General features: G+C 48.8%; 1 protein-coding gene across 1 annotated transcript in view; it reads right to left on the reverse strand.

Moving 5' to 3' along the window:
* The window catches only part of SPAG1 (sperm associated antigen 1), a 155,479-nt gene that overhangs the window by 107,139 nt on the left and 34,713 nt on the right, over window positions 1-13,627 (reverse strand). The window contains exons 6-7 of the mRNA XM_075353074.1: window positions 5,336-5,451; window positions 1,559-1,664 (exon numbers count right to left, since the gene is read on the reverse strand). Coding sequence (XP_075209189.1) covers window positions 1,559-1,664; window positions 5,336-5,451 — 222 coding nt within the window. The remainder of the gene's footprint in view (window positions 1-1,558; window positions 1,665-5,335; window positions 5,452-13,627) is intronic.

Here is a 13,627-nt window from a genome sequence, read left to right on the forward strand (position 1 = left end):
TAAAACTGATGGGCCCGTGATGCACGGGAGGGTGTATAGGCAGAGGGGAGGGGTTACACTTTTTAAAGTGTAATACTTTGTGTGGCCTCCGGAGGCAGAAGCTATACACCTAATTGTCTGGGTCTCCCAATGGAGCGACAAAGAAACATGGTAAAGTCTCAACAGCATGGTGACCCAGGGCGCCTGGACTGTTACCATGGCCATGTTCCTAAGGCAACTGACTTGAGCACAAGGTGGTGCAGCTGCTGCGAACAAAGTGAGGAGGCAAGAAGCGACAGCAGGCACCTGAATGACCCATCCTAGAAAAATACTCAGGGAAAATGGAATCATCCAGACAGCAAAAAGCAAAAGAGGTGGGAACACGTTGGCCACGTTGATTAGCAGGGCGAATACCAGCCATGCTGATCGTCCGGAGGGCAGGTGCTCGCTGGCAGCACAGATTGGCTGACAAGAAAAGGGATGTGGCCCGCAGGGCTTCAGCTACACAGCAGAAGCTGGTCGCTCGAGTAGAGCCCCAAGCCCCAAAGGGAGACCCCAAAAATTGCTGTGAAAACAGAAGTACCGAAAGGAGTAGGCAACCTTTCCCCTCTCAATCAAGAAACTAGACAATATGAAGACCATGGGAAGGGGACTCGAAAAGGAGAGTGGAGGGGTGGCGGCCACAACTAAACGGCCAGGAGGAGTGTGGCTTTGAGAAAGAGCCCCCCACGAGTGCCCGTCAAGGTCATGATGCCAGGTTGTCACAAAGACAATGCCGCCATGCCAAAACAACCATCGGTAAGCCAAGGCAACGAAAAGCAACAGCAATGGATATACTTAACTGCCCTGAAGAAGCTTAAACCTGTGGCTAGAAGTCTGGAAGTTCAGGCTTGATTTTCCACATTTTGCAATTGCGCCATGCTATGGAAAGCTGGTGAGCAGAAGTCAAAAGCAAAAGGACCATCTGACCCAGGTACCTGACTTTTGACTGCACTGAGGTACACGGTCCTGCCATCCTGATGAGAGAGGATACAGGCTGCCCAGTACAGCCTGTACTCTCCATCGCTCAATAAGGTGAAACAGAGTGGCATCATTCCGCTCTGTTACCTGTCCTAACGAAATTCTGGGCTGCTGGAAAACAAAATTAAGAAAAGGTTAGTTCCTAACCTGCCCTGACCAAGGCCACGACAGGTCTGAAACTCAGACTATGTCTGCCTTTGGCATACTAAGCTAAACTGAGGAGCTTGGTGCTGCTTGGCTAGGTATAGTCTGCTTTTTTGGCTAGGTATAGTCTGCTTTTTTTGTGGACACAAGGTCAAGTGGATAGCCCCATAGAACATGTACCCATTATGGTTAATCCGTGAAAAACACAGAACAAGTAAGTGAGACAGGGATTTCTGAATGAGGCCTAACTACAGACAGACCTGGAAGAACAACCCATGTGTACACAGTAATTCTACACATCTGGACAGTCTTCAGGTGTGGCCAACTTCTTCTTCATGTCTGTCATAAATTGTTTGCCTTATGTAAATGAATTGTTGGGAAAAAAAAAAGATATATTAATCAATAGTTGACTAACCTACTATAATACGATATGGCCTCCTCATAGTCCCCAGACCTGAAGGCTTCGTTCCCCTTCTCCTTCTCACGTTCTGCAAGAAACTTCATTTCCTCTTGGCCAATACCTACAAGATGAAAGCCGAGCGTGTTCAATGCACAAAGGACTTAATGAGAAAGACAAAAAGAGGATCTGTGATTTCTCCTGACATGTCTCCATTTGCAGTATTTCTTACAAACCAACATTATGATTTTTCTATTACTTTTATTCCTCCTTAAAACCTGTGAACATATTGAAAACGTGGTGTCACCATTCTTCCTGTCGAAGAGGTGACAGTGACTAATCAGTACTATTAGTCACACTGTGTAAAGGGGTTCTTTTAGCAGGGCTATTTCTTCTTAAAGTGTTGGATATGAGTTAAGAAAAAATGAGCTGTCTTCAGTTCACCGATCTCTTACCACTCCTCTTCTCATGCTGTATGGTTCCCCACTGGTGACTGTCTGCAGAGATATCACCAGTACAAACAGTGATTGTCTGTAGACGTCTTATGTACCTAAGACAGATGTCATAACTGCACATGGACCAGTTGGGGACTTGACAGAGCTGGAATGGAAACTGCAGAGATCGGTGGGATAAATATGACTTTTTTTCCCTTTACTAGCTACTGTCATTTTAAGGGGGCTTTACACGCAGCGACATCGCTAGTGAACAGCCTCTTTTCTAAGGGGGAGGTTCGTGCGGCGTCAAAGCGACGTCATACGGCAGGCGTCCCATAGAAGCGGAGGGGCGGAGAGCAGCTGCATGAAAGTCACGCCCACCTCATTGCCGGAGGACGCAGGTACAGTCTTGTTCATCGTTCCTGGGGTGTCACACGCAACGATGTGTGCTGCCTCAGGAACGATGAACAACCTGCGTCCTGCAACAGCAACGATATTTGGGAAATGGACGACGTGTCAACAATCAACGATTTGGTGACTATTTTGCATCGTTAGCGGTCGCTCGAACGTGTCCCACGCTACGACGTCGCTATTGAGGACGGATGTGTGTCATGAATTCCGTGACCCCAAAGACATCTCGTTAGCGATGTTGTTGCGTGTAACGGGGCCTTAAGGAAAAAAGTTAGGGGACACATTCTACTAACAAGAGAATAGTGACGCACAGATACTCATTTATTCATACACTACCATTAAAACTATAACAATTTGGGACGGCTCCCATTTACTCCTTGTCATCTTCCCTAATTTAGAGTGAGGAAAAAGGATAGTCGACGTGGAACGGGGGTACCCGGAAACTTAAGGTGTCATACCCTCCGTTGTTAGGTAGGGACACCTTGCTATCTAGGGTCACCAGAGCTCCCCCACCTCTCCCCGTTCCTTCATCCTAGTATCAATTGATGTAAGGGTTTACCTGACCCCGTGTTTGTTGTTTGTGTGTTTATTGGGATTTTTTAAGGATTTATTAATAAACTTGTATTTTAATAGGGGTTTTAGGATTTTTGTTAGTCTCCCTACACTGCCATGAAGAATAACAAAGGATCGGCACAAAAGAGATTTCCAGGAAAACATGTTCCAGAATTTGTATGTCATGGGGAAACACGAGTTTGCTATAACTGATATGTCAGGAGAGGACAGGTCCTCTCTAAGGCTATGTTCACACGCTGCATATTTTCTGCGTTTTTTCCCCGAGTTTTATGCAAATTATAAGCTGCTTTTTACAGTACCAGCAAAACCTGTGAATGTGATTTCAGAAATCTCATGCACACACACACTTACTATTATTTCTGAATGCAATGTAAAGCTGCTGTGCTTTTGAAAAAAAAGCAGCGTGTCAATTCTTTTAGCAGCGTTTTTTCACCACAGAAAGCAATAAGAAAGTGCAAAAACGCCGCAACAACGCAACAGCTGTGACTTTGCTGCAATTTTGCTGCTTTTCTGGGAATGAAACTAACTTTATGTAACCACTTTACCAGCCGGCGTTTTTTCACTTTTCATTTTTTCCTCCCCTTCTTCCAAGAGCCATAACATTTTTACTTTTCTGTAAAAATGTTTTTTTCTTTTTTTTTTTTATACGGTGAAATTGCAAAGAAACGCAATTGCAACGATTGTTTTGGGGCTTTTTATTTACCATGTTCACTGTATGGTAAAAATGACCTGGTTTTTATGATTCCCCAGGTCTGTACGAGTTGGTAGATAAACATGTATAGAGTTTTATTTCATTTACTTGGTGAAAAAAATCTGAAATTTGAAGAAAAAAAAAAAAAACAAAAAAAAAAAGAAAAGAAAATGGCGCTTTTTTTCGCCATTTTCAGAGACCCGTAATGTTCTCTCTCATTTTTCAGGATCTGGGACTCATTGATGGCTCATGTTTTGCATCTTGAGCTGATGTTTTTAATTATACCATTTTTGGATAGATACGATCTTTTAATTGCCTTTTATTGCATTTTACTGCAGTGTTGCAGAGACCCAAAAAACGTAATTCTAGCATTTTTTTTGCTTTACACCCTTTACAAATCAGATAAATTTTATATTTTGATAGATCAGACATTTCTGAAAGTGGCGATACCAAATGTGTGAGTTTTTTTATTGTTTTATTTTTCTATGGGGCAAAAGAGGAGTGATTTTTTTTCAACTTTTTTTTCCACTTTATATCGTTTTTTCTAGCCCCGTTAAGGAATTTGAAGCTGCGCCCTTCTGATTGCTTGTGCTGTACAGAGCAAGGCTTCAGCACCGCTCTGTACTGCACAAATGTAGTCTCCTATGAACCCTGGCGCTCAGCCGGCCTTCACAGGAACCACATCATGACAGTGATAGGGGTCATCAGTTGACCCCCGGCTGTCATTTCAACCCATCAGCGTCAAGCGGTCACGTCAAGTGGCCACCGATGGGAGGAGGAATGACGCACTCCCCATCGGCTAACGTTAAATTCCCCTTTCAGAGTTGAAAGTGGGATTTAACAAGTTGACAGCGGTGGGCGGATCTCCAACCTGCCCACCCCTGTTAAGGGCACTTTACACGCTGCAATATCGCTATCAATATCGCTAGCGAGCGTACCCACCCCCGTCGGTTGTGCGTCACGGGCAAATTGCTGCCTGTGGCGCACAACATCGCTTACACCCATCACACGGACTTACCTTCCCTGCGACGTCGCTGTGGCCGGCAAACCGCCTCCTTTCTAAGGGGGCGGTTTGTGCGGCGTCACAGCGACGTCACACGGCAGCCGTCCAATAGAAGCGGAGGGGCGGAGATGAGCGAGCGGAATATCCCGCCCACCTCCTTCCTTCCTCATTGCCGGTGGACACAGGTAAGGAGATGTTCGTCGTTCCTGCGGTGTCACACATAGCGATGTGTGCTGCCGCAGGAACGACGAACAACCAGTGGCATGCACCACCAACGATATTATGAAAAGGAGCGACGTGTCAACGATCACCGATTTTTGACGTTTTTGCGATCGTTGATAGTCGCTCCTAGGTGTCACACGCTGCGATGTTGCTAATGACGCCGATGTGCGTCACTAACAATGTGACCCCGACGATATATCGTTAGCGATTTTGCAGCGTGTAAACCACCCTTTAGAGGCATGTTGGCTGATCAGATCAGTTGACGTGCAGGGAAACATGCCACGTGAGCCCGCATCAAAAAGAAGTACACGACGTATGACGTACCAATTCGTCATAGGTGGTGAAAGGGATAAACATGTAATGCAGACAAATGACACACCAAAAACGCAGCCAAAAAATGCAATAAAAAACACAGCAAAAACGCAACTTGTGAAGATAGTCTAACACTTCTGAAAAATTACCCATTGTATCTACGGTCTTCTTTATTTTCGTTGCTGTCGTGTTTACCACCGTCTTTGATTGCTCTTTGTCCTCTTTGCTCTTATCAATTTCTGAGAGCTCCTTTTCAATATCAAATCTAAAATTTACAGAAAAAAGTTTAGACGATGTTAGATAAACTACAGACGAAAGAAGGGTTACAGAGCTCAGAAACATTTTACTGACCCCTCGTTCTAGCGATCAGTGAGGGGTCTGTGAACCTGGAGACGTCCTATCATTTTTCTCAATGAGTCAGAAGGTGTAAAACTAAGAAAAAGGGAAGGACTGCAGCATTTTTGCAATTTACTACTTCTTAAAATTTGCAGCCATTCTTAAGATATTAACACTTGCTTGTTGCCTAGGAGACCGACTACTGCTGTTTTCTAGGCTGTAAGCACTGCACTGAAACGCACCAAATTAAGGCGCGCTTCACATCAGCGGTATTTTGCCGCAAAGCCGGATCCGGCACACATGCATTTCACTTCCATTCATTTCCTATGAACTCGCGGCAAGATCCAGTCACATGCGGTTGCGTGCGTCTTACACAACCACATGTGACTGGATCTTGACGCGAGTTCATAGGAAATGAATGGAAGTGAAACGCATTTGTGCCGGGTCCGGCTTTGCGGCAAAATACCGCTGATGTGAAGCTCGACAGATTAAGATGAAACAGCGAGATCCAGTGATCCTGGACCGATTCAAATTAATGGTTACAAGCTCAATGAATAAAAGCAGAACTTGTAAGCACTGCACATGTTCTGCAGTTTAGCAGAAGTAGTCGGTCGCCAAGACAACGAGCTGTAAACAAACGTGTAAATATCTCAAGAATGGGAGAGAATTTCAAGATACAGTAAATTGCAAAATTGCTTGTATTCACAAGCACAATCCAACATCACCCATCTATGAGGATGGGAATAACCGTTTAATAACAAAAGGGGAATAAACTACCACCAGACATCCCATGGCATCCCCAATATTCAACATCCCTCATTTTCCCTGACATTTGCTGTTGTGGGCGGTACCAAGACCTCCATTGGGAATCATGCACACGACTATTTAGATCAGACGGGTGCTATCCGTGGCTTTTTACGGATACAGACAGCACTCGTACCAATGTTATTCTATGGTGCTGTGTACATGTCCATTTTTTTTTCCACCACTGAGAAAAATGGGTCCAAAGACTATACTAAGGACCAGGGGGCATACACTGCGAGTGGAAGAAAAGCGATTCCAGCATCTAAATAGGAAAGGGTTCTTTACAGTTAGAGCAGTCAGACTGTGGAATGCGCTACCACAAGAGGTAGTAATGGCAGATACTATACCAGCTTTTAAAAAAGGGCTGGATGATTTCCTCAGTGCACACAACATTATTGGTTATAAGTGACTTAGGGTCAAACTGTAGAAATGATGGAGGAAGGATGAACTAGATGGACCTAGGTCTTTTTTCAACCTTAGTAACTATGTAACTATATTTTAATTGCACAATCATAGGATCCATCATACTTGAAGGATTGTACTATTTAAACTGGTATTGGTGATAATCACCCACTTTTCGAATTAAAGGGGTTGTCCACTTTTGGGAGACAACTTTTTTCTAACTTAAATTCATCTATTTAAAGCTAAAAATCATTGTTGCAATTGGGTTACGTTAAACGTTTTGCACCATTTGTCTTCTATGTGCTCTGCGTTACACTATTTCTAGCCATAGAATGAGTTAACTGAGAATATGTTCTGCAGAGGATGGTGGATGGTTGTGCAATTGGAAATCACACGTCTTCACAAATCCACTGACGAGGTATTAGGCTGCTTCCAGCTGGAGTACTCGGTCTTTTTTCAAATCGCCGTTCAAGGATTCTGATTACGGTCGGTCACTCCATCGGAACCAGTACCATTACCGACTGGGGTTGGTTCCATAGGATCCACTGGAACTCATTCAGGAAAGGACTACTGAATTATTCTGCACCTATAACTACCACCAGCGAAACAGCACATAATCCGTATGTAATAAAATATATTCTCATTGTTTATTCACCTTATTCCCCCCCCCCTCCAATTTTCCAGCTATTCCCTGGGCGCTAGTGTATATTGTGCTTGAATTGAGAACATGTACAGTTTTCTACCTATGAGGTCTGATAGGGAGCAACTCTTTTAGGCTGCTTTCACACATCCGGTTTTTGCCCTGCGGCACAGTTTTTTTTGCCGCTGGTTGCGTTTTTTCCAGCATAGACTTGCATTAGCGCCATATTGTGCCGCATGGCCTTGCGTTGCATCCGTTTTTTGCCGGATGCGGCATATTTAGCGCATGCGGCGGCCGGATGGAACGTTGCCTGGCACGTTTTTCGTGCGGTGAAAAAAACGCATCGCGCCGGATCCAGCGCGATTCACAATGCAAGCCTATGGACGCCAGATACGGCATCCTGCGGCAAAAACCGCATCCGACCGCCGGATGCGTTTTTTTGTACTGCGCATGCTCAGTATCAAGCCGCATCCATCAAAAACCGGACAGGCCGCATGGAAAGAAGGGAATTTTGTTTACTTACCGTAAATTCCTTTTCTTCTAGCTCCTATTGGGAGACCCAGACAATTGGGTGTATAGCTTCTGCCTCCGGAGGCCACACAAAGTATTACACTTTAAAAAGTGTAACCCCTCCCCTCTGCCTATACACCCTCCCGTGCATCACGGGCCCATCAGTTTTGGTGCCAAAGCAGGAAGGAGGAACTTATAAATTGGTCTAAGGTAAATTCAATCCGAAGGATGTTCGGAGAACTGAAACCATGAACCAAAAGAACCCTTCAACATGTGTACTCAAAAGAACAACAGCCCGAAGGGAACAGGGGCGGCTGCTGGGTCTCCCAATAGGAGCTAGAAGAAAAGGAATTTACGGTAAGTAAACAAAATTCCCTTCTTCTTTGTCGCTCCATTGGGAGACCCAGACAATTGGGATGTCCAAAAGCAGTCCCTGGGTGGGTAAAAGAATACCTCGATAAAACGAGCCGAAAAAAAAACAAAAAACGGCCCTCTCTTACAGGTGAGCAACCGCCTCCTGAAGGACTCGCCTACCTAGGCTGGCATCTGCCACAGCATAGGCATGAACCTGATAGTGTTTCATGAAAATGTGCAGACTCGACCAGGTAGTGCTGACACACCTGCTGAGCCGTAGCCTGGTGACGCAATGCCCAGGATGCCTCTGTGGCTCTGGTAGAATTGGCTTTCAGCTCTAAAGGAATCGGAAGCCCAGAAGAACGGTAGGCTTCAAGGGTCAGTTCCTTGATCCACCGAGCCAAGGTTGACTTAGAAGCCTGCGACCCCTTACGCTGGCCAGTGACCAGGACAAAGAGCGCATCAGAACGGCGCGGGGGCGCAGTGCGCGAAAGAAGAGCCGGAGTGTTCTCCCGAGATCTAACAAGTGCAATCCTTTTCACAATTGTGAACTGGATGAGAGCCAAAAGAAGGTAAGGAGATATACTGATTGAGAAGAAAAGGAGGATACCACCTTAATTAGGAATTCCGGGACCGGACGCAGAACCACTTCATCCTGGCGAAACACCAGGAAGGGGGCTAGCATGACAGCGCTGCTAGCTCAGACACTCTCCGAAGTGATGTGCCTGCCACTAGGAAGACCACCTTCTGCGAAAGGCGTGATAGAGAAAACTCTGAGAACGCTAAGAGTCAGAACTCAATGGCCACCCAGTCAGGTTGAAGACCGCAGAATTCAGATGGACAATGGCCCTTGAGACAGCAAGTCTGGTCGGTCCGGGAGTGCCCACGGTCGACCCGCCGTGAGGTGCCACAGATCCAGGTATCACGACCTCCTCGGCCAGTCTGGAGCGACGAGGATGGCGCGGCTGCAGTCGGACCCGATCTTGAGTAACACTCTGGGCAGCAGCGCCAGAGGAGGAAATACATAAGGCAGTCGAAATTGCGACTAGACCTGAATTGATGCGTCCGCCGCCAGCGCTCTGTGCTGGCGGTTGATGTACGCGACCGCCGTGGCGTCGTCCGACTGTATCCGGATCTGCCTGCCGTCCAGCCACCGCTGGAACGACTTTAGGGCTAGCTACACTGGCCTTATCTCCAGGACATTGATCTGAAGGGAGGACTCTGTCAGAGTCCAGGTTCCCTGAGCCCTGTGGTGGAGGAAGACCGCTGTCCACCCTGACAAACTCTTGTCCGTCGTGACCATAGCCCAGGATGGGAGCAGGAAGGACATTTCTTTTGACCAAGAAGTGGGAAGAAGCCACTACTGAGGAGAGGTTTTGTCTGACAGTGAAAGAGAGACGTTCCTGTCTAGGGACGTCGACCTCCTGTCCCATTTGCGGAGAATGTGCCGTTGAGTGGACGCAGATGAAACTGCGCAAGGGGAACTGCCTCCATTGCTGCCACCATCTTCCCTAGGAAGCGCGTGAGGCGCCTCAAGGGGTGAGACTGGGCCCGAAGGAGAAAGTGCACCCCTGTCCGCAGCGAACGCTGTTTGTCCAGTGGTAGTTTCACTATCTCAGAGAGAGAATGAACTCCATCCCGAGGTAAGTCAGTGATTGGGTCGGTGTCAATTTTTACTTGGGAAATTGATGATCCACCCGAACCTCTGGAGAGTCTCCAAAACAATGTTCAGGCTGTGTTGACGTGGCACCCGGGAGGGTGCCTTGACTTAGGAGATCGTCTAAGTAAGGGATCACCGAGTGTCCCTGAGAGTGTAGGCCCATCGCCACTGATGCCATGACCTTGGTGAAGACCCGTGGGACTGTCGCCAGGCCGAAAGGCAGAGTCACGAGCTGAAAGCGTTCGACCCGGATGGCGACACACCGGGAGCGTTGATGCTCTGGTGTAATCGGCACATGGAGATAAACATCCCTGATGTCGATTGATGCTAGGAAGACTCCCTGGGACATCGAAACAATGACTGAGCGGAGAGATTCCATCCGGAACCGTCTGGTTCACACGTGTCTGTTGAGCAGAATGAGGCCCGGAAACGGACCGGAAGATCCGTCCTTTTTTGGTACCTCGAACAAGTTGGAGTAAAAACCGCGACTACGTTCTTGAAGCGGAACGGGGATCACAACTCCATCTGCAGAAACGAGTCGGAGGACGAGAGCTGAGCTCTATCCTGTAACCGTGAGACGGAATGTCTCTCACCCATCGGTTTTTCCATCCAATTGCACGCCAAACAAACGGTCGCCAGAAAATGGCAAACCGGTTAAGAACTTCTTGGAAGCAGAGTCTGCCTTCCATTCGCGTAGCCCCATAGCCCTGCGGACTGCCATCGAATTGGCGGATGCTACCGCTGTACGTCTCGCAGAGTCCAGGACGGTGTTCATGGCGTAGGACGAAAAAACCGACGCCTGAGAAGTCAAAGACACAACATGCGGAGCAGAGGTACGTGCGACCACATTAGTCTCAGACAGACAAGCTGAAATAGCTTGGAGTGCCCGCTCGACTGCGAAGGCCGGAGCGAAGGACGCGCCTATGGCTTCATAGATGGAATTCCTCATGAGCTCTATTTGCCTGTCAGTGGCATCCTTGAGCGATGAACCATCTGCCACTCATACTACGGAACTAGCCGCCAGTCTGGAGACTGGAGTATCCACCTTGGGACACTGAGCCCAACCCTTAACTACGTCAGGGGTGAAAGGGTATCGTGTGTCATTAAGGCGCTGAGTAAAGCGCTTGTCCGGAAGTGCTCTGTGCTTCTGGACAGCATCTCTGAAGTTAGAGTGATCGAAAAACGCACTCCGGGTACGTTTGGGAAACCTACACTGGTGTTTCTCCTACTGTGAAGCCGACTCCTCTATAGGTGGAGTTGGGGGAAAAGGACTAGCACCTGGTTGATGGACGTTATAAGGTCATTTACTATGGCGTCCCCTTCAGGTGTATCCAGATTGAGAGCAACGTCAGGATCAGAGCCCTGAGCTGCGACCTCCGCTTCATCCTCCGGAGGGTCCTCATGCTGAGACCCCGAACCGCGTGATGCCGCCGGGGAAGGTTCCCAGCAAGCCCGCTTAGCCTGTCTGAGGCTGCGGTCCGTGTCGGAGTTCTCACCGTGGGATCTGGGTGCCACCCCAGGAGCCCTTTGCTGTACGGACCGAGAGGGCCTGGGGACGATGAACTCACGGTGCCCTGGCCCTGTGTTACCGGTCTGGACTGCCAAGCTTCTAGTATCTTAGCAGACCATCTGTCCATGGACTGAGCCATGGAATGTGAAGCGACTCAGAGAGTTTCTCAGTCAAAATTGTAAACTCTGTCCCTTCCATCTGTGCAGTGGAAACCGGCGGTACCTCCTGAGCCGAGGGTCCCACCAGTGCCGGAGACTCCGGCTGAGGGAGCCAAAAGCAAATAATGCTGCCGAATAGAGAAAATGTATACAATATATATGTATACAATATATATATATATATATATATATATATATATATATATATATATATATATATATATATATATATATATATATATATATATATATATATATATATATATACACACACTACGGGACCCAGAGGGGTCCAGCACCTGACAACTGGTGTGGCTTACCAACCGCCCCAAGAGGTGGTGTGTCCACCAGTTCCCTGCCAGGGACTCTCAGAGCTGCAGAGCTCCTTCTGAAATCCCCCACCGGCAAAAGTGACTGACTGGCAAGCCCGGGGGCGGGAGTACCTGTACTAGGCCGCAAAAGCCTGGGACTAAAGTTAAAAGCGCGGCCGGCCCACAGGCGCGGTCGGCGCAGTAGTCCCGGCTCACAAAACACACAGCAGCCGCTGCGGCGTCTGTAACACAGGCGCTGCATGCACCGTCCCTAAGGGGACACAGAGTACCTCATGGGTGCAGGGCTCTGTCCCTGATGATATCCAGCCTCCTGTCCGTCAGATTCCCCCAGGGGCTGCGGAGGGAGCCCGGTCCTAGTGACCGGCGACTGGTTAGGATCCCACTTTTCCCAGAACTGCGGAGCCCGTTCTGAAATCCCCCACCAGCAGAAATGATTCACGGTGCTCAGTGAGGGGGGAGGAGGATACCAAGCATGCTCCAGCCCTTACTGCCGACGTCCAGTCGGCCGTCCCGCTTTTACTCCTGACTGGCAGGCCCGGGGGCGGGAGTACATGTACTAGGCCGCAAAAGCCGGGGACTAAAGTTAAAAGCGCGGCCGGCCAGCAGGCGCGGTCAGCGCGGTAGTCCAGGCTCACAAACCACAGAGCAGCCGCTGCGGCGTCTGTAACACAGGCGCTGCATGCACCGTCCCTAAGGGGACACAGAGTACCTGATGGATGCAGGGCCCTGTCCCTGATGGTATCCAGCCTCCTGTCTGTCAGATTCCCCCAGGGGCTGCGGAAGGAGCCCGGTCCCAGTGACCGGCGACCGGTTAGGATCCCACTTCTGTCAGAACTGCGGAGCCCGTTCTGAAATCCCCTACCGGCAGTATTGATTATAACAATGGCTGCCAGCGTTCTGAGGGGAGGATGGAGCCGTGGGCGTGCCTAATAAAGTGCGGGAAACTGGTGCCCCACAGTGCTCAGTGAGGGGGGAGGAGGATACCAAAGTATGCTCCAGCCCTCACTGCCGACGTCCAGTCGGCCGTCCCGCCCTTACCCCTGACTGGCAGGCCCGGGGGCAGGAGTATATGGTACTAGGCCGCAAAAGCCGGGGACTAAAGTTAAAAATGCGGCTGGCAAACAGGCGCGGTCGGCGCGGTAGTCCCGGTCTCACAAACCACACAGGAGCCGCTGCGGCGTCTGTAACACAGGCGCTGCATGTACCGTCCCTAAGAGGACACAGAGTACCTTATGGATGCAGGGCCCTGTCCCTGATGATATCCCGTCTCCTGTCCGTCAGATTCCCCCAGGGGCTGCGGATGGAGCCCGGTCCCAGTGCCTGGATGACCGGTTAGGATCCCACTTCTCCCAGAGCCCCTAAGGGATGGGGAAGGAAAACGGCATGTGGGCTCCAGCCTCTGTACCCGCAATGGGTACCTCAACCTTAACAGCACCGCCGACTCAGTGGGGTGAGAAGGGAGCATGCCGGGGGCCCTGTGGGGGGCCCTCTTTTCTTCCATCCGATACAATCAGCAGCTGCTGCTGACTAAAATGTGGAGCTTGTGTGCATGTGTGCCTCCTTCAACACAAAGCATAAAAAACTGATGGGCCCGTGATGCACGGGAGGGTGTATAGGCAGAGGGGAGGGGTTACACTTTTTAAAGTGTAATACTTTGTGTGGCCTCCGGAGGCAGAAGCTATACACCCAATTGTCTGGGTCTCCCAATGGAGCGACAAAGAAAACTTATGCAACG

This window comes from Anomaloglossus baeobatrachus, chromosome 6 (genome assembly GCF_048569485.1).
Source record: "Anomaloglossus baeobatrachus isolate aAnoBae1 chromosome 6, aAnoBae1.hap1, whole genome shotgun sequence".
NCBI lineage: Eukaryota > Metazoa > Chordata > Amphibia > Anura > Aromobatidae > Anomaloglossus > Anomaloglossus baeobatrachus.